The sequence below is a fragment of the Cydia strobilella genome, chromosome 3, assembly GCF_947568885.1.
Source record: "Cydia strobilella chromosome 3, ilCydStro3.1, whole genome shotgun sequence".
In the NCBI taxonomy this organism is placed as follows: domain Eukaryota; kingdom Metazoa; phylum Arthropoda; class Insecta; order Lepidoptera; family Tortricidae; genus Cydia; species Cydia strobilella.
In genome coordinates, this window is record NC_086043.1 from 6,165,479 (window position 1) to 6,187,963 (window position 22,485).

General features: G+C 37.6%; 1 protein-coding gene across 1 annotated transcript in view; it reads left to right on the forward strand.

The window, feature by feature from the left end:
* Nucleotides 1-569: 569 nt before the first annotated feature.
* The window catches only part of LOC134756197 (cell adhesion molecule Dscam2-like), a 58,753-nt gene continuing 36,837 nt past the window's right edge, over nucleotides 570-22,485 (forward strand). Inside the window, exons 1-3 of the mRNA XM_063693026.1 lie at nucleotides 570-744; nucleotides 12,973-13,045; nucleotides 18,112-18,313. Of these exons, the coding sequence (XP_063549096.1) occupies nucleotides 724-744; nucleotides 12,973-13,045; nucleotides 18,112-18,313 (296 nt within the window). The 5' untranslated portion in view covers nucleotides 570-723. The remainder of the gene's footprint in view (nucleotides 745-12,972; nucleotides 13,046-18,111; nucleotides 18,314-22,485) is intronic.

The following is a 22,485-nucleotide window of genomic DNA, read 5'->3' on the forward strand; positions in this document are numbered from 1 at the left end:
AAGTATCCTGCCGTAGGAAAAACTTGTCATTAATCAAACATCAATAAATAAATATTTGGAGACAAACAAATCAACCTAGCCCCAAACTAAGAAAAGCTTGTAATATGGGTACTAGGCGACGAATAATTCCGACAAATATTTCTAATATTGAATCCATCCGAATGGGACAGCCGTCGTAGTTGTAAAACTGGTAGAACACAACCGAATGCCGAATATTACAAAGACTATACTGCTACCTATACTATACCTATACTATTGACAAGTGTATAAAGTTTTCTCAATTCACTTGACATAGGGTCGGTTGCACCAAACTGTTTGTCATCGTTAAAGAGTTCGCTAAATTTTATTGTATGGAAAGTCGAGATGAAAAACCGAGGCGTCCCGGGTGACGTTGATCAGCCTGTCTAGAGCGGATGGTGCAAGGTTTACTGGCGCTAGGTTTTTCAAATTGGTGTTACTTTCTCGCCAGCAGTAGATATTTTTTGACATCGCGTAGTGTTCGAGCAAAAGATTAGGGTTCTAACTGTTGGAGATTCATAACGTCTAAGGGTCCTTCTCGTTTGCACGGGTGGTGCTCGATCCGTCCCGCAGGTGTCATTCGGCGCTGGGCGGCGCGCGCGGCCAGTCACGCGCCTCACCACAAATCGTCGCGATGAGGCCCTCGGTGCGATCGTTCTTACTTCTTACGTAGTTGTGTGATGGTTGTGCTTTCGGACTTTGTATATGGGATTTTTATCGATAAATGTAAGTATTTTGAAATAAATGATTATTTAAAACTCGTATGATTTATGCGTTAAACACCACTTTCAATTTTTGTTACATACTTGCTGAAAGTTTTCGTAATTTACTTTGAAAGATGTTTGATGATGATGAGATATTTAAGTTCCAATTTAATTTTAATTTTATTGTCCGCATGACAATTTGAAATTGCTTTTATAAAGCGGTAGATGTCGTTGTAACATTTATGTAACGATTCTACGATAGTTTTAAGTATATCTGTGTTTTAGCGATTATTACTTTAAACGAATGATTATAGTATATTATAAAATAAATTATATTGTCAGGTACGATATATGCTGGTCATTAATTTTTTTATGTAATTCTTACTTGCCTCCATTTTGTTTTTCACAATTTAAAAAAATCGAACTCAAATTATTGGCATTGAAAATATAAATAATGACCATTTTAATGGTTGGTGAAATAATAAATCATTATTTAGGAGAAACAGTGGTATTTTCTGAAGACCAAATTATTTTGACAATCATGATGGGAATTTATTATAATTGTGCCTCATGTAATGCTCATTTAATTTTTTTTACCTTTTTAGGTATCTCATTTAAAAATGATCAATTTATTATAACCTATCTTTAAAGGCGCACAGATTACCAGTCCGCCTGCATGATATCGTCCGGCGGACTGGTAATCAGTGGGCCCCTTTAATCCAATTGTCTGATATGACGCGATGCGTTTCTCGATTGTTACGTAAAGATTTTCGCTACAAGACAAATCTGAAATCATTTTTATGCTAATCAAATAATATAATTATAATTTGGGAGAAATAAATGTAGTATAAATTTTATATCTTTATGTTGTCAAAACAAGTAAAGACTGCCTGTGAGATTATCATATGTAACTACACTGCACACTTACACTTACGTATGGGTGGCGGAATATTAAATGCAGTTTTTTTTCCTATGTTTTCCTTAAAATTACATTCAGCAAAGCGTTGTTCTGTATAACTTTTCGGATCCCTTCATGTGCTTCCTGGGACCATTAGTGGTCTTAGGGGTACCGGTTAAAGAACCACTGCTTTAATATTTTATCATGATTGGATGTGTTCACAAACGTAGACCCTTCGATCCCATTCTTAAGGTGAGTATGCACTTTTGCAGCTCGCTGTACAATATCGAATATGGCCCTGGCTATTTTATATGACGTTAATTATAACTTTCGCGTTTTGAACACATATTAAATCACATTTACAACCAAATATAATTTATTCTATCGCGAATTTATTTTGTTACCTTTATTAAAATTTACCGACGTTTCGACACAGGTTTCACAGGACGTTAATTACTTTACTAACGATAATTTATAAGATAGTTTCTCAGGTCCGAGCAGCAACATAGTTGCCTCCTTATTAACAATATTTCCAACTTTTCCTCTCAGCCGCTTCGTTTCTGAGAACAATAAACCTTTGATTATCTTCATGGGAAGTTGTTCCATGTTAATGGACTTTAAAACTGGATATTTTTAAAACTATTATAAAATAAACCTTTAATAGCTTATTACCATGATGTTTCTATGGTTCCATATGTTTATGCGCAACGAATATCGTTATTTAATACAAAAATAGATGCTCATCGTAATTCGCCCTTTAAACACTATCATTGAATTGAAATAACAGAAAAATACGCTAAAATGCCTGCCCGTTAATTTAGGCCATATGTCCTTAAATGATACAAGGTGACAGTTGTACACAATAGGATCACACCTGGGGTCGTAGCACGGTACGCTTATCACCAATGCCTGTCACGTTCTAACAAGTATGTGAGTGCGAAAGTGACGGCCTTAGTGATGGGGAACCATGCTGCGCGGGCTGATTTTGGTATTTGGGCATTTCTATTTAAAGTTGTACCCCCAACTTGCATTTTAGATTTTGGAATTTTTATATTATTTCCACTCAGAATCACGAGCTCCTTCGATCCTAATACAAGAAAAAAAGTATCCCAAAAATTGCATACAAATTTTGTTGTCCGTTTTTTTACGGTTAGAAGGTTGTATTGAAAACCGTAACCAAACGGACCAAAAATTTTGGGGACAGGTTTTTTCTCAGTAAAATGGAAAAATATCGTTTAACTATTTTGACGTCTTTTTATTGCAAAACAGTTTCTAAAAATCAGTAACTGTTACTTATGAAAGCAAAAGAATATAAATGAACGTATATGATTTATAAATGTTACATATTTGCCGTGTCTTCTCTCTCAATAGTGTTTTTTAATAAAAAGACACGTCAAGATTGTCTACCTTTTTTCTAATGCTAAAAAAACGAGGTATAGAAATAATATAAAAAATTCAAATTCCCAGTAAATTATAACATATTATCTTAATCGTATTTCAGAATACTTAGAACCAAGATTTTTAGTATAGATTATGTATAGATTTGTTAAGAAACTCTTTCCATCCTCGACAAAATCATAACTATAACGAATATTAAGGCAATATTTCAATACTTAAAAATACGAAAGTACAATATAGTGGATCTAATTTACCAAGAGTAAGGTACCCTTGTCGGCGTGAGTGTGACAGGCGGAACTTGTGCGGAACCGGGTGCGGGAGGAGACACCACTACAAGTTTATAATTGTTCTCACACTGTAGTTCAAATATGGTTACGTGAAGTGGTAAAGAATGGGTCACCAAACAAATACTCAATTAAAAACAAATTTTGATTCGTTTTTATTGAAATTGAAGTGTAGTATTTGTTTGTGTAAATGATCCTGAAAGTAAGTTTGACTGTAAAAAAAACTGAATGCCATTATTATTAAATCTAAAATCGAAGCCATGGTTCCTAAGAACAGATTTCGCTTTCCCTCATAGTTTCGGACTTCTCCCTACTGACCCATTTGGATTGATCATCCTGTATATAATATACAAATACTTAAATACATAGAAAAACACCCCTGACTCAGGAACAAATATCTGTGTTTATCACACAAATAAATGCCCTTACCAGGATTCGAACCCAGGACCACTACCCATTAGGCCAGACTGGTCGTCCAAATATTTTAGGACAATCTTACTCAACTCGACACTTACTTATAACTTATAACATTAACATATAATACTCGTATCTATAACAAATCCAAATCAATTTCATAACCTGTTATAACAATCAAAATAAGCCTCCAGAATCTACTTAATAATCAGTTTAGCGCTCGCATTTTTACCTTTACCTTATAAAAGCATAAAGGGAGGTCCTACTACAATTTTGTAAACGTTAACACTTTAGTTTGTTCTCTATACATATATCCATGCAAATTTCACCGATTTAGATTAAGGAAAATTGGACATATCTTTATTTACTACGAATAGAACAAAGGAAAGCGGAACCACACTAGTGCTACGAGTTGCTACAACCCTCGTAGCTTTGTAGCGCTCAGAGTCCTAATGTTGCTACGTTGTTAGAATCGCAATTCTGTACAAAAGATGTATTGCGGTTTTAAAAATATTTTACAACCGTAAAATCAATCTCAGTCTTCGAATTATAATTTTCTTTACTTAATCATCAAGAGCGTACTTTTCGTGTAGCTAGGATTGAAACAAAATATTCTAAATATATATTTTGAACCACATTCGTTATGTTTCGTTCATTAAGAGCGTAGGTACTCACATATTAAATGCCGGAAACGCGCTTCCAACCATTCTTTTGTTGCGGGTGTCCATGGGCAACGGTAATTAGGCCATTCGTCTGATCGTTTGCCCCCTATAAAAAAACATACAAACTTTATATTTGGTACTGACTTCCTTTCCCTTAATATCCCCCCGTCAAATTCAAATTGATCACGTAACTAGTAACTGTTAACGCCAGTGATTCAGCACGAATGTTTGTGGGTACCTCCTATTAAATGATTAGGTAATCATAAATTTTGCACTCACATTTACAACAAACTTACTGAAACAATTTTGGCAGATTTCGCATTATAAGTTTGATGTAACTTTATATTACTTAGTATATCACCCTACACACGCCAGGCAATGTGTGCTGTGGGTAGTAAACTATGGTCTACCGCTTTAATTGGTTAGCAGGCAAAGTAGTTGCGCAGTTGTTTTTTAGCTAAAGGTACGCTAAGGTTATCTATCCATCTATCTATCTACCATAGTTTTGGGACAAACTAGTTTACATATTTAATTTTTATATACTCCACAAACTAAAAATCTGACGTACGCTGCCGAGGCTTCAGATTAGTTTAGATAATTATAATAACTTCTTACAAACTGCCTCAGTTGTATAAGTAATAAACCTATAATATATATCATCATTTGTAGCTATTGAGTGCGGGCTTGTACTACTATAAGCCACGACGCATATAACACAAACCAGCGACACAGAAATCTAATTTGAAAGTCACTCGCGGCGGCAACTAATGTAGGTACCTACCTATGTTCTGTCTATTTCAAATTACGAAAATACAAAACAGGTACCGTGAACCGGGGTAAATAGGGATGACTGGGGTGAATAGGGACAAAACATTAAATGTGATTTTCCTGACAATTTCGGGAAAATCACATTTAATGGCCAGCCATACCTATTCACCCCGGTTGACGGTATTGTTTATTGTTATTTTGTTGCCAATTTATTGACTCCGTACTTTGTAAACAGCTCGATCACGCTACTAGGGGTAGGTACGCTACTAGGCAAGTGATAATCGTTTATAGAATACGCCATTGAACGAAAGTGTAAATGCATGGAAATGATAACATATTTTTTCCTGGCATAACTACACTACGTTTATAACCGGTGTGAAGTTAGCAGCCGCCAATAATCCGGCCAAATTAAGGAGTTAAATTTTATTCTTAACAAATCGGCCAAGAAAGCTGTGATATTGCTTTGAATGCTTATATTTCGCTGATTAGGATCAGTCAGACGAGAGATTTTAAGATAACATAAATATAACACAAATACTGCACTACAAAAATCAGTAAACAAACAATACAACTTACAAATCGAAAAATAAAAATGTTAATATGATTTACGTGCGTTAAAACTTTCATTTGTATCCCCAACACAGTACGCTTGGTCAATAATCCCAAAGCTACAATGTTTAATTGAATTATTTTTATATACATATATACCTAAATATTTTAGGTATACATTATATACTACTCGTATTCATTGTTATTAGCCAACAATGAATACACGACACAATTAGTATTAAGGTTACCGTAGGACTGTCGATTTCTGCAAGATTGCCTCAAAATATTTGTTCATTCTTTTCTTTGCGGGGTTGTGTAATGCATCGCAACCATAATGTGATCTGTAGTGTAATATATTTTTATAATATGTATGCTAGTTTTAAGGTATTTGTTTATAGGCCATTAGTTGCCTGAAATAAAAAATTTCATTTCATTTTTCCTTTTATAACATACGTCCAATGAGTACAGGTAGTAACATCGTAAGTTTAGGCTAGTTTGAATTATTCATTCGTTCCATTCGCCTCAAATTGCGAGACGAAGGAACGTGGCACGGTACATACCATACGTCAAGGAGCTTAGTATGAGAGAAATCTAATTTGGGTGTCGCCCGCGTCAGCCACTAATGTGCGTCCTGTCTAATTCACAGCAACAATTATGTGATAAAGGATAAGCTACTATAAACTGGTGAGACATGAAAATTCCTCAATCCAATCTCAATTTAATCCTAGCTTGTAAACTCATAATAATGTAGTATCCTAGCCTTGCTTGCTACGTTATCCACATAACTGACATTAGCACTAATCCAGAGGCCTTCAAAGTTACATTGTGACATCAAAATTATATCTAACTGATAGCAGCACTGGCCCCTAGTTCAACTGAATTAAAAAGAGTAATGGAACAGATGGATTTAATCTTTACACAATTTGGACTCAAAATTAACACTAATAAAACTAAAACACTTATTGCTTCAAAATTTCACCCGGTTAAGGAACAAATTGACATCAGAGGGACACACATAGAACAAGTAAACAAATTTAGATATTTAGGCAGCTTAATTACACAAGACTCCAGATATACAGGGGAAATAGTATCAAGGATAGCAATGGCGAAAACAGCTTTCAACGCCAAAAAACATTTGCTTCAGGCTAGGATCTCTAAGAGTACAAAAAAACGCCTAATTAAGATATACATCTGGAGCATCGCTTTGTATGGGTGTGAGACGTGGACAATGCGGCAGAAAGATAGGAAGCGATTAGAGGCTTTTGAGATGTGGTTGTGGAGAAGAATGGAGAGAATAAGTTGACGGAGAAAAAAACGAACGAGGAAGTGCTTCGAATTGTGGGAGAGAAGAGAAACCTGCTGAGAACTATAAAAAATAGACGAGGTAGAATGATAGGTCACTTGATAAGACACGACACTTTCTTTAACACTACCTATATATTAGACGGCAAGATAGAAGCGAGAAGAGGCCGCGGAAAACCACGAGCAAGCTACACACAACAACTGAAAGCGAAAGCAAATGTCGTGACTTACAGGGACCTAAAGAACCTGGCCGAGGACCGAGAAAACTGGCGCATACTCCACCGACAAGAGCCATGCTCTTAAATTATGAATGAATGAATGATGTAGTGATGTCACTCGCCCCTGCGTCTCGGAAAGCACGATTTTTTTTCTTACTTTTAATACGAACTAACATGCACATAACACGTCTATAGTACATACTAGCGAACGTGGACGCAACATTTGAACCCAGTAGACAAGTACCTACGCAATACAATATATGAAAATAAAACTTATAGGTTGACTGACTACTCGATGAACTAAAATAAAATTTTAGAAAACCCGGTATAATCGTAACAAGGCCTGGTTTCCTTTTTGTGTTATGAGTCAGGTGGCGTTTCTTAAAAACTTTGGCTTTGGATTGAGAATGGAACTGTCAAAGCGCTGAGATAACTACAATCTTCATCTAAAGTTGATACCTACGTGTCACGATGCGCACCACACCTCAAGAAGCTTAAAAATACATACAGGTTGGAAAAAAATTATGGCCCCTGGAGGGAAAGTGCCTTAAAACCCTAAGTTAGCTCATTTTACTGAAAGGAAACATTGTTTTATTTTTATAAAGAAACAAAACTGCAATCAAACATATTTCTTTTTTTTAATTTCGCTTGTCTAAATATTCGATTTAATGGATATTTTGTACGACAGACGAGTGTAAGACCTGATGTTTGAATGCAGTTTTGTTTTTTTTTTTTAATAAAAGAATGTTTCCTTTAAGTAAAATGAGCTAACTTAAGGTTTTAACGCAGACCCTCCAGGACCCATATTTTTTTCCACACTGTATATGTGTGGGGCAACCCTATTGCAATGCGAGCTCTATCAAGCTAGTTTTATAGGCCCGTACATGGAGATACAGAGGATAATCTGCAATCAAGTTGTATCGCAAGTTCGTAACATAAATGAAAGTTATTTATTGAGTTGCACAGCGGGGTTTGGATGAGATTGGCTCAGGACTGGGATAAGTGGCGTACTCGAAGAGAGGCCCTATGCTCAGCAGCCGGGCTAGCACATGATTGGCGCGAGAGTATCTCGCCGCGACATAGCTAGACTACCCGTCCCCCTTTAATTCATACAGTTAGTAGAAGACGGGTAGTCTATCTCGCGGCGAGATACTGTCGCGCCAATCATGTGCTCGGCCTACTACAAGGCGTGTAAAGGCTGATATGATGATGACAGCGGGATACTGTTAGCTTTGGTTTTAGTACCATGAAGATGTAATAAACAATATTAGGTTCCCCGCGTGCCTCATTGGTATATCGTATCACGTTGGTATATGTTGAGCTCTCTGGGAATAAGGTTACAAAAAAGGGTGAAAAGATGCTTCAATTAGGTTTAGGTTAGGTTTTTCTTGTTAATAAAGTAAAATTAGATTTTACCAAGTTTTTAATAGCTGTTAAGTAACAGATTTCGCCAACTAAATAAGTACAATAATGGCAGTTGACTTATATTGACCGGGATATAGACCGTCATTACCTTTTGTATTGTTTTTGAGCTCCCGATATTTCAACGCAGTTACATGCATCTTGTAGTTGAAAGTTGAAACTAACCGTGAACCATTTAAAACTGTTAATAATGGCAGTTGTCATGGCGTTGTATGAAGCCTATTTACTAGCCTCAATAATATGGCTCTTCAATATATCGATTATAATTTTTACCTACGATACATTAAAAAAATCTATATACTTAGATTGCAAGTACGTTGTATAAATTGAATGCCCTAATGTATTTTTATTTAAAACAAACGATCATGCTTGTTCATCATTAGAAGACAATATCAACATTATTCAAACTAGCTAGATATTTTTGAAATCATAAATCAAACAATGCATATGAACAAAGTAAATTGCAGATAAACAGTAAATTGTTTGTAGCTATGTAATTTAGGAAACTAGTAAACTAGTGCAAAGCCGCAACGTTTGCGGCGGAAGATTCCTAGACAGCGGCACAGTCGTAAATTGCCCCGGTCCGGGTTCCCGGACACGTGAATACCCGGACCCGGCGGGTACGCGAGCAAAATGTAGCAACGATTCGCCTAGAACGCCTGGCTTGTAGTATAGTATAACTATAACACATTATTTCACCTAAAATAATAAATATAAACTCATAACTAAACACAAGAATATAAATTATACAATTAACACTTTTGAAATTGGATTTCGCCGAAATGTGTTTTATTGGCACCGTGCGAAGTACATGGTAGGGGTAAGGAAAACGATCGCAGCGCATAAGGTGGTAAAAATTGACAACTACGGATTAGCGTCTTTAACATTTTCATACTAGTTATATGGGTCGAAATGGAACTTTAATTTACGATTACTCCTGAGATATTCATTTAAATTGTATGGTGTAAGGGACCATTGTAATCTGTATGAAATTCTTAATACAACTAATGTATTTAATTTGATAATTATTAACACTGTATCCGTGTAAATAGCTTTGCAAATACCACATACTATGAAATCTTTTTGTAGAAGATAAGAATGGGTATAGTAAGTTATCCTTAAAAGATAGACATACACCATCGCGAACTTTTTTGTAGAGCATTGAAAGAGAAATCTTTACACCATACATTGTTTTGTTATATCTCAAACGGGTTGGGCAGCGTTTTCGATTAAAGCTCTTAGCCAGCGTGATTTTTTTCTGACTTCATTACCAAATATCGTCATATTTCAACCAATTTACACAAAACCTTAACAAATTATACGCCTTAACCTTCCTGAAGAATCACTCTATTCATAGGTAAAAACCGCATAAAAACACAAAACCAGGACTTAATCTCGTACATGTTCATTTAGTTATTTACTTAATTTTCTTCATGTTTCGAACATGACAATTTACAAGTTCTTGGTCGTAGAAAAACCGACGGCCCGATTCGAACAATATTACTTATAAGATGTCACAGCGGTACGATACCGATCTGTCAGTGTCAAAAGTGCCATTTCTTCAACCAAAAAAAACGTCACTTTTGATACTAACAGATCGGTATTGTACCGCTGTGATCGACTTCTTATAAGCATTGTTCGAATCAAGTCGTTAGTCTTTAACGTACAGTCTCTATACTGGAGATTCTGGTAAGTCAAGAAAAACCGGCCAAGTGCGAGTCGGACTCGCGCACCGAGGGTTCCGTACTTTTTAGTATTTGTTGTTATAGCGGCAACATAAATACATCATCTGTGAAAATTTCAACTGTCTAGCTATCACGGCTCCTGAGATACAGCCTGGTGAAAGACAGACGGCCAGATGGACAGACGGACAGACAGACAGACAGACACAGACAGACAGACGGACAGCGGAGTCTTAGTAATAGGGTCCCGTTTTTACCCTTTGGGTACGGAACCCTAAAAAACCACCTACTCTCAATATATGTTCTAACTATAGCAAATATCCTGCTAATAAATGTGTCGCGAGTTAATTACAATGGAAATGTTACATGAACAGTGCTGAATAGCTTGATCAAAGAGATATTTGAATTATTACCAGATAAGTGTGTGTTACCGCTTACAAATCTTACAATCCATCTCTTTGGATTACGCTTGATTACAGAATTGCACCCAGTACGGTAGCCTCGAGGCATAAACTCTCAACTAAGAGACGACAGAACCAATCAACGCTGACATGCATTGCTCCCTACATATGTAACTATATGCTAATGGTATCAAAGTTAGCCAGTAACAGATGTAACACGCGTTTTGGGGTCGACTGATGATGATGGGATCGCTTAGAGGTTCTCTCAAGTGTAATATTTCGCCCGGATCGGGTTCTATGGCACAATTAAGACCCGACCGTTGTCCATTCCGCAATTAAAAACGCGTCTAGATCTACAGAATTTCTCAATGGTCTTAATTAATGAAATTGCAAAGAAAATTTAAATGCGTAAAGAAACTACAGCAGTTTTATGGGGCGCATCGTTACGGCGCGTTTTAATTAAACGCTTTGTGCCTGGCGAGTAACCGAGTTTAATATGAGCCAGCGAGCCGTATTAGCGGTGTAATACCGACAAGTCTATCGCAGTGGGTTGGTTCATGTGCTATTTGCCGCTGAACAATGGAAAACTGCAGAATAACGTGACGGCGGCAGGAAACGTGCGCTGCACATAGAACTCTGCGCTTTGATCTATCAACTTTAGTTTTCCCATGTACAAAATTGTCCAAACTCAATCTATTGGACCCGTGAAGCCTAATAGCCGCAGCTATTAATATTTCGAGTAAAACGTCAACGGGAAGCTAAGTTGACGTGACGTTCACGCCCATTACTCTCGTGACAAATCTAATTTGCGCTCGACACTCGGAGCAGGGATTACTCAGCAATTGTGTTAAATAAAGTATACAAAACAAATACAGTGTATTGCTATCTGAGAATGTGTTTAGCCGGGGTTCTTGAGTAGAGCAGCTGAGTGTGGTGTCGCATGGCATGGAGTGCCGTTGTGAAACTTGTGTAAGACGAAGCCTAGAGCCACTCGACGTGCTCACTTAGTGTTTGTGATGCGTGAGGTGGCAAGAAGACTAGCTGATATAAACCAAAGCTTTTAGAATATTCAACCAGTAAATTACATTGTTTAAATAATTTATTGCATGCAAGTAAAATACTATTTAAGCTTTTTATAGCCAGTTCGTTAAAAATTCAAATTTTAAAAACAATATTTTTTATTCAGGCTTAAAAACTACTATCCTTTTCTAAGTTACCAATAAATAAATAATGCGGTTACAGTTTTCTCTTCACTCCAAAAGAGCTTACATAAACTACTAATAATGTACATGCATTGCCTATGTTGAAGCACTTGTAGCACGTAAAAAGAAGAAATTTGAGATTCAAACTATTCTACACGCACTCAAATCGCAATTAAGTCTAATTGTGAATGTTTTAAGTCTGTATCTAATTTAAAGTGATTAGTGGAACTCAGGGGCGTGTAAACAAGCCGTAAATTAAGACAAACCGAGGGTTCCGCGGCCTATAAAGGTGTTTGTGCGCACCTGCGCCATATTTCCCCGCTCCGTGACTTGGCAGATTGATTCATGCCACTTGTTACTCGATTGTTTTATTGCATTCGGCGATCGTTGGTTCTTGAAGGGCAGGGATTAGTTACAGTATTTTTACAAGCTTTTATTTAACTTGCCCTGTTAGTGTGTGGTAGCTAAAATTGACACACTTTCCTATTTCCGATTGAGCTGAAATTTTGCACATACCTACATGTAATTATGTAAATCGGATGACAATGCAACATTATGATGAATAGAATAGAATAGAATAGAATAGAATAGAATATTTTTTTATTGTATAACTGTGTACCTAATACAGAGATGATGATATGGAGCTAATCTGATGATGGAGACAGGACGTGGCCATGGGAACTCTGTGATAAAACAACGCAAACTAATAGTGTTTGGGGTTGTTAGAATTGTCTTGATGAGTATTAGTTGCCTATTGAAAGAAAAGTACAGTCGGCGATAAAAGCTAGTACCAAAAATGAAATTTTTAGCAAAAACTTTTTTTATAATTATAATTTGAATGTAAATAATGAATGCACCAGATGCACTTCGCACGTAGCTAATTTTATAACTATTTGATTCGTCCCATATCTATAAGTAAACTATTTCACCCATTTTGAAGTTGGTTTCTTTTTTGCTAAAACGTTTATTATTTTTGCCGTATTCACATTAAAAATGTCCAGATCTCCTTTTTTTTTTCGATGTTAATGCAAGCGATTTGTTTGTCTACAGATGACTCTCATGCGGCGCGATGCGGGCGCAACGTTGCAGCTGCTGTTCGTGGTCCTTTTGTTCACTTCATACCGTAAGTACCTAGATAATTTTCAAAGTAAGTACTACGACACCTCCTGTCTAATTTTATTTATTTATTTGTGAGAGAGAGATATTGGATTGGATGATATTGTCGTGGACGACTTGTGATTTCACAGACCTATGCTTCACTCAATAGGCGATGTTGTATATTTTATCACTTTTTATGTTAAATATGCTTTTACTGATGAAGATCTGTCTCAACACTTATAAATACTTAGTATCATTTACTAATTTAAAGGAACACGGGACTTAATCGCGTACAAACTTACGTTTATTTACGGCAAGAAGATGTTAATACAATTCCTCACCAGTCTGCCTGTGACCACACGGCAACGTGGCGTTACGTTCGAAACGTCTGGCCATAAATAAACGTAAGTTTGTACGCGATTAAGTCCCGTGTTAGTTTTAAAATTATTAGTATCATTTATTTGTATTTAGTGTTTAATGGCGTAAGAAAAAAATCCAAGAATGATAAAATTGGACACGTCTACGGTTCTACCTCGATGATTTCATTTAGCTTTAGGGATGTAATACCTATCATCATGTTATGTTGATGTGATGTTGATGTGAGACCAAAACAATACGTCCGCGCGGCTGCCCACAGCCTCCCGACCTTCGTTATTAAGATAACGCAAGATACAGCTCAACTCCCTCCTCCCCACAATGTTCTTTATTTCAATGTCGACGTTTCCCCTCATTTTGTTACAAGTACGAAGATTGTTACCTTTATTTTTTATGTTCGTGTTTTTATTTGGAACCTCGTCCTGACTTTGATTAAAGTAGGTTGGAGTGGAAAGGAAAAAACATATAAAATTGATTCGTTGCGTCTTGGAGAGCGGAGATAAATAACAGTGACGTGGGTGGGGGGAGGTGCCTGATTATTTGTGCAAAATGTATTTACTTTCTAAACGCCACGCTGTGAAATTAACTCACCAAGACTAGAGTTATTTAAGTACCTAGTAAAGTAATAATACATGTTTAGTTTTCCACATACATATATCGCATATCGGCCAATTGGACACGGATGAAAACGAAAACACTTCCCTGGTCAAACTAATGTAGACAGGAAACTCAGGATAGCTACAATAAAATATACGTACAAAGAACCAATTTCACTATTTCAAATGAAACAGTAGGTTGTAAATTTGTTTCTTCCAAAACTCCGGGTCTCTTATCCATTTTCCTTCTTGGGTCCATTAGAATAGAGTAAATTAGATAACACGTTTGGGTATAACCTAATATATTTGTCGGCATTTTCAGTCAGGCTTGTTATATGGGCTCACTAAGATTTTCGCCTTTTTTAGCTTACCTATATTTTACAAGGTCATCAAATGTAAGCAAATTTTCGCTAAAATCGATTTTAACAATCAAATAGAAAGTAAGACCAAGAAAAATACATTTCAAGAAACTCATTGGTACGACCCGGGTTTCGAGCTCGAACCTACAGCCTCCATGCGTATGCTAACGGCATGGGTACTAGTTACAGCTTAAATTTATTTTCATTGTATGTTTATTGTTTTAATGGTTTATTAATTTTTTCCGAAAATCGAAGTTCGCAAATTACAGGCATCTTTCTCTGTCATTCTAATTACGCCTTAATTGGAGTAAAAGAGATAGATGCTCGCAATTTGCGAACTACGGTGTTCGCGGCAGACCCTCTGTACCTAACTATTTACCGCTAGGCCCTTGCGACTTTTACAAACGCTCAATAATTTTGATGACGCCAAATGTCAAATTCTCCTAATATTATTTATCAGCATTAGTATATGTATATACATATAAAAAAAAGATATTAATAAAATTTAACTAAAAAAATGCCTTTTTAGCTGTTGCCATGTTTAAGCATTTTACGTCAAAAATGTGACAGTTACGGAGGAAGTGGCGCCCTCAATAATGTTCTACAATTTCTTGTCGGACTATATATATATTAATAGTGACATCTATAGGTATTGTTGGAATTTAATTTATTTAACCATAATGCACAGTCCATAATTTTAACCGTAATTGTGGTTGGTCAGTGCCTCCGAGCTGGAAAAAAGTGTGGACGAACCATTAGTGAATGACGTAGTGAGTGTTGTCTGCAACCCATCATTTGACAATAATGCCGTAAACGAGGGTAATTTCTCGACCCCCTGCTGCCACCGGCGCCCGCGCCGAGTCACCTGGCGCGGAGAGCTGCGGCCCGCAGTCTGCGTGCGCCGGTCCGTCACCGTCGACGCACGCAAGCTCCTGATGACGCACCTCGGTACGGAGTGAAACATGTCGAGCGTTTTCGACTTAAAATACGCGAGTGACCCGCTATTAATATGTTTAATACATAATGCACAGCTTACATTTTTCATAGACGGTAAATATGGTAGAAAATTTCACAAGTATCAAGACTATTTAATGCATTTTCTGTGGTGTTGTCATAATATACTGATTTGTAAAACTACTTTTTATCGAGCGCTGCAGACTTTTCTAGGTGATACTTCTAGTATTGATTGTAGAAGAGATGTAGAATCTAAGAAAAATCGTGCATACGAGTTTCAGTTGCAGTAAACGGCGCTCTACGGAGCCATATTATGTTTTTGGTAACTTTGTTAAACGTCATCTATTGATAATGTACGAAGACGTGACGCACCGTCTACATTATCTGTCAAATTAGGAGCTAGAATTTGTCTTACACTTCTCTCTACAATCGATTACTCATTGTTTTTAAGGTAACATGTTCTAGTTGCCACATTACTTTTTGTGAGCAGCCGCTGGATGGCGTTGGTGTAGAACCTACTAAAAGCATGCACGCCCCAATGGACTCATTGTAAAGTGAAACAGAAACTAATTCCCCAACAACCGCCAACAAACTAAACCGGATTACACGACGGAGGACAATTCTCCGCCCGCCCCCGCCCCGCCGCATCTAACTTTTATCAACTTTTACTCGTGCGCGTCTAGCCGGGGGCCAGTACTGGAACATAATTATTTGACATAATATCCTTGGTCTTGAGCCTTGTTTACACATTTAATACTATCAGACTATACATTTTCACTTGCAATTGCTATTTGTAGTTTTAAGATAATGAGCGCTGAGGTGTGCAGGCTTTCAAACCGGAGATCGTGATGTGCAAACACCGGTTCGTGAAATGTTTTTCTTGGAAAAGACGTAACCATTAGATATCTATTTATTTACCAGTTGCTCTTTAGAAAATGAAAATATTGTGAGGAAGTCGGATGAATTCTAACAAGCACAGTTTTCCCTTTGAGCTGAATTATCAGTTCGCACATACCTAACAACATGCTAAATAAATAAATATTTTAAAAATATGTATATATATAAAAAAAAAATTATATCACGACCAATGGTTAAATTTTGCAATTCGACATAACTGCCTTAATACTTTGTCGTCTTGTAACATGTTATTGTCTGGCCGTGTGTGACATCGCCACTAATTGCAAAATATAAAAGACACATCAACGTCTATTGCTTTAAAACTTTTATAAGTGAAATAAGCTTCCTAGGATTCAATTGAAAACTCGACAGACAGCAGGATGTAAAACAGCCGCCTAAACGAAGCTCGAAGTAGGCCGTGCTTCTTTGCGAAACGAGTCCTAATACCACTTGTGTTGTTTGAGACTTTAAGTGGCTTAAAGTTAGCGTTCTTTTGCAAAGAATCCCTCGGCCTTCCGCCCCCAGTACTACACACGACGGCTATTGTCTGCAAACACTTAAGTTTTATTTATTTTAAAAGCACCCAGCAACAAAGCAAATAAAAATAACAATGAAACAGATAGAAAAAGATACAACTCTGCTCCAGCAAGGGATACTTTACCTCATTGTGCCCCCCCCCCCCCCCCTCCCTAGCAGCCTTCAACGTGATAAAATCTCTTTGCTCGATTGTTTGTCTACATTTACAACTTCTCCGTTTGGGATTTAGCGCATATTATACTCAGGTTAAATAGTTTTTATTTCATTTTACTTGCATTTGTTTTTGCTTTGCCAACCAGGAGCGCTGTACCGAGGCCAGTTCGAACGTACACTGATATCTGAATGATGTCATTTAGTTATTGTGTGTACGAGCGAAGGGACCACATGTTTTAATTTTCCCTTTGGCAACATTCATTGAAGTGGGTTCTATAATATAAATATAATTATAAACTAACTTATTAATAGTTATTTGTTATACAAGGGTGCAAAGTTGTATTTTACCCGCGAGTGTTTCAACACACGAGAAGTAAAATACATTTGCGCCCGTGTATAACACAAAACTTTTCACCTCACTATAGCGAGGAAAATGCAACATCCACAGGCGTTAGATCATCTTCATCACTGGAATCACTCATTTCTTTACGATATTATAACAGAAAACTCTGGAAGTTGTGTATTTTTACGCGAGTCGGTGAGAAAAGTTTTTTAGTAAAAAAATTGTTGACAATGTTGACATTTCTGACGTATGAAATGTCAACGATGCGTTTTGAAATTGCATCGGCTCAACTTGTGCGTTCAGAATTATATTTAACATCATTATAAAAAAACAAACGTTTCTTATGGAATTTTAAGGTTTATGACGTAAAATCATTAAATAAAGCTAAATTTGGTATTTTTCATTAGATTCTCAAACCATTTATTGAATTGAATTGAATTGAAATAGCCTTTATTCCTGACTCAGTTTTTACTTTACAATTATATTAGTATATGTATCTATATTTTATTTATTTATGCTCTTTTTTTCTGCTTCTTTGTCAGGCTGTCTTTGACATAGGCCTCCTCCAGGCGGCGCCACTCGTCGCGGTTTTTTGAGAGTATAATTAATATCGAACGAATCATTATCATAAACGATTTACGTTTTGTTATCTGTCAAGCTACTTAAACACGCTCCATCCAAGGTCAAATTACTTTCCCCACTAGTGGATAAAACGCGTTTTTCCCCGCTTGTATTGAAGGATAAAAGACAACTTTCCGAGCTAGCGAGGGGAAAATAAATTGAAATGCTCTGTAATGCTCGAGTTATTCCAAGGCAGTTTCTACCTTTATTTGTAACCTTCGCTTTCGTCTTTATTCACACCTATATTTCTTAACAGACGGAGCAGCAGAGGAAAGAGAGGAGCAAACAGAAAGCTCAGAGCCGCGTCTAGCGCCTTGGTTCACGAGTGAGCCGCCATCGCGCGCTGTGTTCGCATCGAGCGCGGGCGCGCGGCTGATGTGCGCGGCGCGTGGCGAACCCCCGCCCGCCATTACATGGACCACTGAGGATGGCCAAGAGCTGCTCTCCGATCAGCACAGGTACCAGTTTTAACAAATGAAGCATTTCATTAAGGCCGTTCCATCGGTTTACCGCTGTCTCTGTCACATTTCGCAAGAAAGAGCGGGAAAGATCATGCGCGCAAAGTGTCAATTTTGATCGAATTTTGTCGATTTTTATTTATTTTAAAAACGTTACCCTACAATATCGAAATTCGAAAGCTATGAAATTACTATTTAAGTTAAGATTGTTTTCTTCTTTTTTTGTTTATAGTATCACATAATAAATAACCGAGTAAAGTTGGATTAAAAGTCCGAGTTAGAGGTTACTTTGGGAATTAATTGTATCGAGCGAAGTGTCATAATTCGTGTATCGGAAGCTATGATATTAAAGATAATATAGTCAAGAACTACATATATTTTTTCCACGTCTACGAATATCAACGCCTCTTAGAAAAACAGGATCATATAAGGAGATTTTTCGCCTTCTGGCTCAGGGAACCGCCTTAATGATTGCTTTCTTCCTAAAAACTGTCAGCTTTGTACTCTCCAAAGATCGCAACTTGCCTGCATTTCTGTTTTTTGGTGTATGTCGTTTTAACTAGGTAAAAGTAATAAATACACTGTTATTACCATAACGTTAGAACTACCATTTACATTTATGTGCACGCATCATTTAGGTGAAATATAATATGTGCCCAGCAGTATTGATTTATGCACTGGCAGTCGATCCTGTCCGCTATCATGAAATTCATGAATCACAACAGTAGGAGTATCATGTTTACATCCTATAACCTAATATTGCAAAATATATTTCATCAGTTACTTATATTTAAACCAACGAGTAAGAGACCGATAGCGCATACTCGTTGTTGCAAAAAGAATCTAATACCTCGCTGATTTAAACTTCCATGATTTCTAGTACATAATGACCATTTACTAAAACGGGACTTAAACGCGTATATATAGAGTTGCGGGTAGTTCGAAAAACTCTTAGGTAGTCTTTCTTCAGAAACACAAGTGTAATATCGCGCACGAAGCCTGGGGGTGATTCGCAAGACTATTTAAACGCGAACCCCCCATTTAGTAAATGTTATTTTTTTTCTCAGACTTATAAGAATGAACATGAACTAATCCAACATCTGATCTTCCAATTACTACGAGAAGGTGCCATTTAATTGTGTGAATCCAAAATATTTGAATTGAAATGAAATGAAATTTATTATTAGGTAATAACACATCGTTATAAGTCAGTATGCACAATAGTATCAGTCTTACTATACATTTAAGTGTAAGTAGAAGTACATCATTGTGCATATTGTTGCTTATTATTATATTATATAATTATAAGTAGTTGCATATTAATGTGTGTAAAAGTGTCGTGTAATATTTATTTATTTATATTATTATAGCATTAAAGGTAATTAGAAAAAAAAAATAGTCGCAAAATAGCTCTTGCAAGAGCCACTTTTTTAATCTAAACTTGAACGCCGCGATAGTAGCTGCATCTATGATATTCTCAGGCAAGCGGTTGTAAACAGTGGGTCCTGAATGATATATGTCGTTCTGACTTCACAAGCCTGTGCTTTTTGATGATTAGACTGTTGTGGTGTTTGTTGCTGCGGAGATTATAACTAATATTGGTACCCTTTCGGTTAAATGTTTCGACGCTCGTTCGTGTAAATACCGCTCCCTGGTTTATAATTATAAATAACCAAGGCAGGGGTAAGATCTAGAGGTCACGAAAAAGGGGTGGTGCCGGAGCGTCACGTTAGCACTGCCAGTTTCGTCGGAGGTGGTTAAACATAAATATTTAGTATCCGCCCTCTTTTAACGACTCATACTCGTCCCAATTCAATGTGCGACGAGCCTTAGGGTATTGGTTCAAGTTTAATAATCCCGATTTGGAGGAGGCTGAGGGCAGCCTGCTGTGAAATCTTGCAAATGCCGATCCGCATTACCAGTACCCGCGCGGAGGCGCGCCGAATCGCCGATGATCGCCTTTCAATCACCAGCAATTTAAATACCGACCGTTGTAAGGTAAAATAACTAAGGCTACTTAGCCACGTTAAACGGATGTAAATTTAGATTAAAAGAAAACTCACTTGCCACGCTCACCGCTGAATTAATCTTATTTTAAATTGATTCATTATCTCCCTGGAGCACCGTCGCTTGAATTATAACGGTATTAAATTTACCCTCGTCTCCGACACTTATCAATTAGGCTGAGGGCAGCGGGACAGTGTTATGCACAATGCCTCTAACAACCGCTAACGTGGTTGGACCAAACTGAAGGGGGGCCGTCTCCCCCTCTCGCTGTCTACTGCTACAGATTCTGGTTCGAGATAATGCTTCGTACAATGTCAAACATAGATTAGAATTCCTATATGTACTGAGATATGTTAATATTTGCTTAAAACAATGAATTATCAAAGTCGAATTTGAATTTGAATTTGAATTTGAATTTGAATTGAATTTGAATTTATTTATTTACATTTATAAGCATTACAGTTTAACCAAATCGCTTATAAACTAGCTATTACAAACTACGGTAGCATTACAAAAACAAATACACACATTGAAACACAATTAATTATTTACAAAAATAGTACATACATATAGGGTTATTAAATAAATTAAATTAATTACATTAAAATCATCATTATTATCATTAATTATTTACATATATCATCATTATAACAAAATAGTAGTCAAACATTATTTCGTCAGGTATTGACTCAGGAATACTGAGAGCTCTCTACCAAAACTACCAACACTATCCGCGAATATGTCGATCTGTGGGGCACGGATGGACAAGACATTAAGAAGCTCCAGTGCCCGAGCCGTGGGCGAATTAGCGGCGCGGCGGGTGCGCGCGGGGCACCCCGCGAAGAGGCGCGCCGGGCGCCGCGCGGGCAGCGCGCTCAGGCCCGGGGGACAGGGACGCCACACCGGGACGAACAGGCCGAGTCTCTCCAGTACACTCGGATTATTTACTGTGTTGTTTATTACACCATAGTAGTGCATTAACAACAACAGTTTCCGCCTTAGCTCCAGTGTGTGAAGCCCCACCATACCCGAGACGAAAAGCGAGGGATACAGGAGAGGGTAATATCCATACTGCCTCTTGTACAGGTGTCGGGCGAATCGTCTTTGGACTCTCTCCACCATTAACTGGTATTTTTCCTCGCTGGGGTCCCACGCTATGGCTCCAAACTCCAACTTACTGCGGACGTAAGCATTGTACAACAATATCGCCACCCTGATGTTTTTAAACTTCGCGGATACCCTCATTATGAACCCGAGCGTTTTCGTAGCGGCTTTACACATCTGTGTTATATGTGTACGAAAGTCGAGCTCCACATCCAGTTTGAGTCCCAAATCAGATATTTCACTGACTCTTCCAAGCGGAACGTCCCGGAGATGGTATGCAGCGTACACTGGTGAACGAGCCCGAGTAAAAGTGATGGTTTTACACTTAGATGCGTTAAATTGCAAGTTGTTAGCATCACTCCAATCTGCAACAGCCCCAATATCTCTCTGCAGTCTGGCACAGTCATCCCGTTCACCAATCTGCATGAAGAGCTTGAGATCATCTGCAAATAACAGGCACCTAGAGTTTCTGACGACCTTCGGTAGATCGTTGATCATCAGTAGAAACAGAGTAGGTCCCAACGTGCTGCCCTGACTAACACCTGATCGGGTGTAATATGGCTGGGACTGATATCCGGACACTGCTACGTACTGACTACGACCGCGTAGGTAATCTGCAAAAAAATGCATCAGCCTAGGCGTGAATCCGAACCCAGCCAACTTCTGTAGCAAAACGTCGTTGTCAACCAAATCGAACGCTTTTTTGAAATCAAAGTAGGCCGCGTCAACCTGGGAGCGGTGATCCATGGCTGTAGTCACATAATCTACAAAACAGATGTGATTAGTTGTGGTTGATCTACCAGTCCTAAAACCATGTTGAGCGTCATCAAGTTGAGCGGCCGTTTGATTATTGATTCTATTGTTGACAACGGTTTCGAAGACCTTGCCAAAAACTGACAGAACAGCAATGGGCCGATAGTTAGTCACATCGGAACCGACACTGCTTTTGGGTACAGGTGTTACTCTGGTGATTTTCCAGCAAGAAGGATAGGTAGAGTGCTGCAGTGCCAGATTGAATATGTAGAGAAGCGGTTGCTCCAAAACACTAATACAATCGCGGA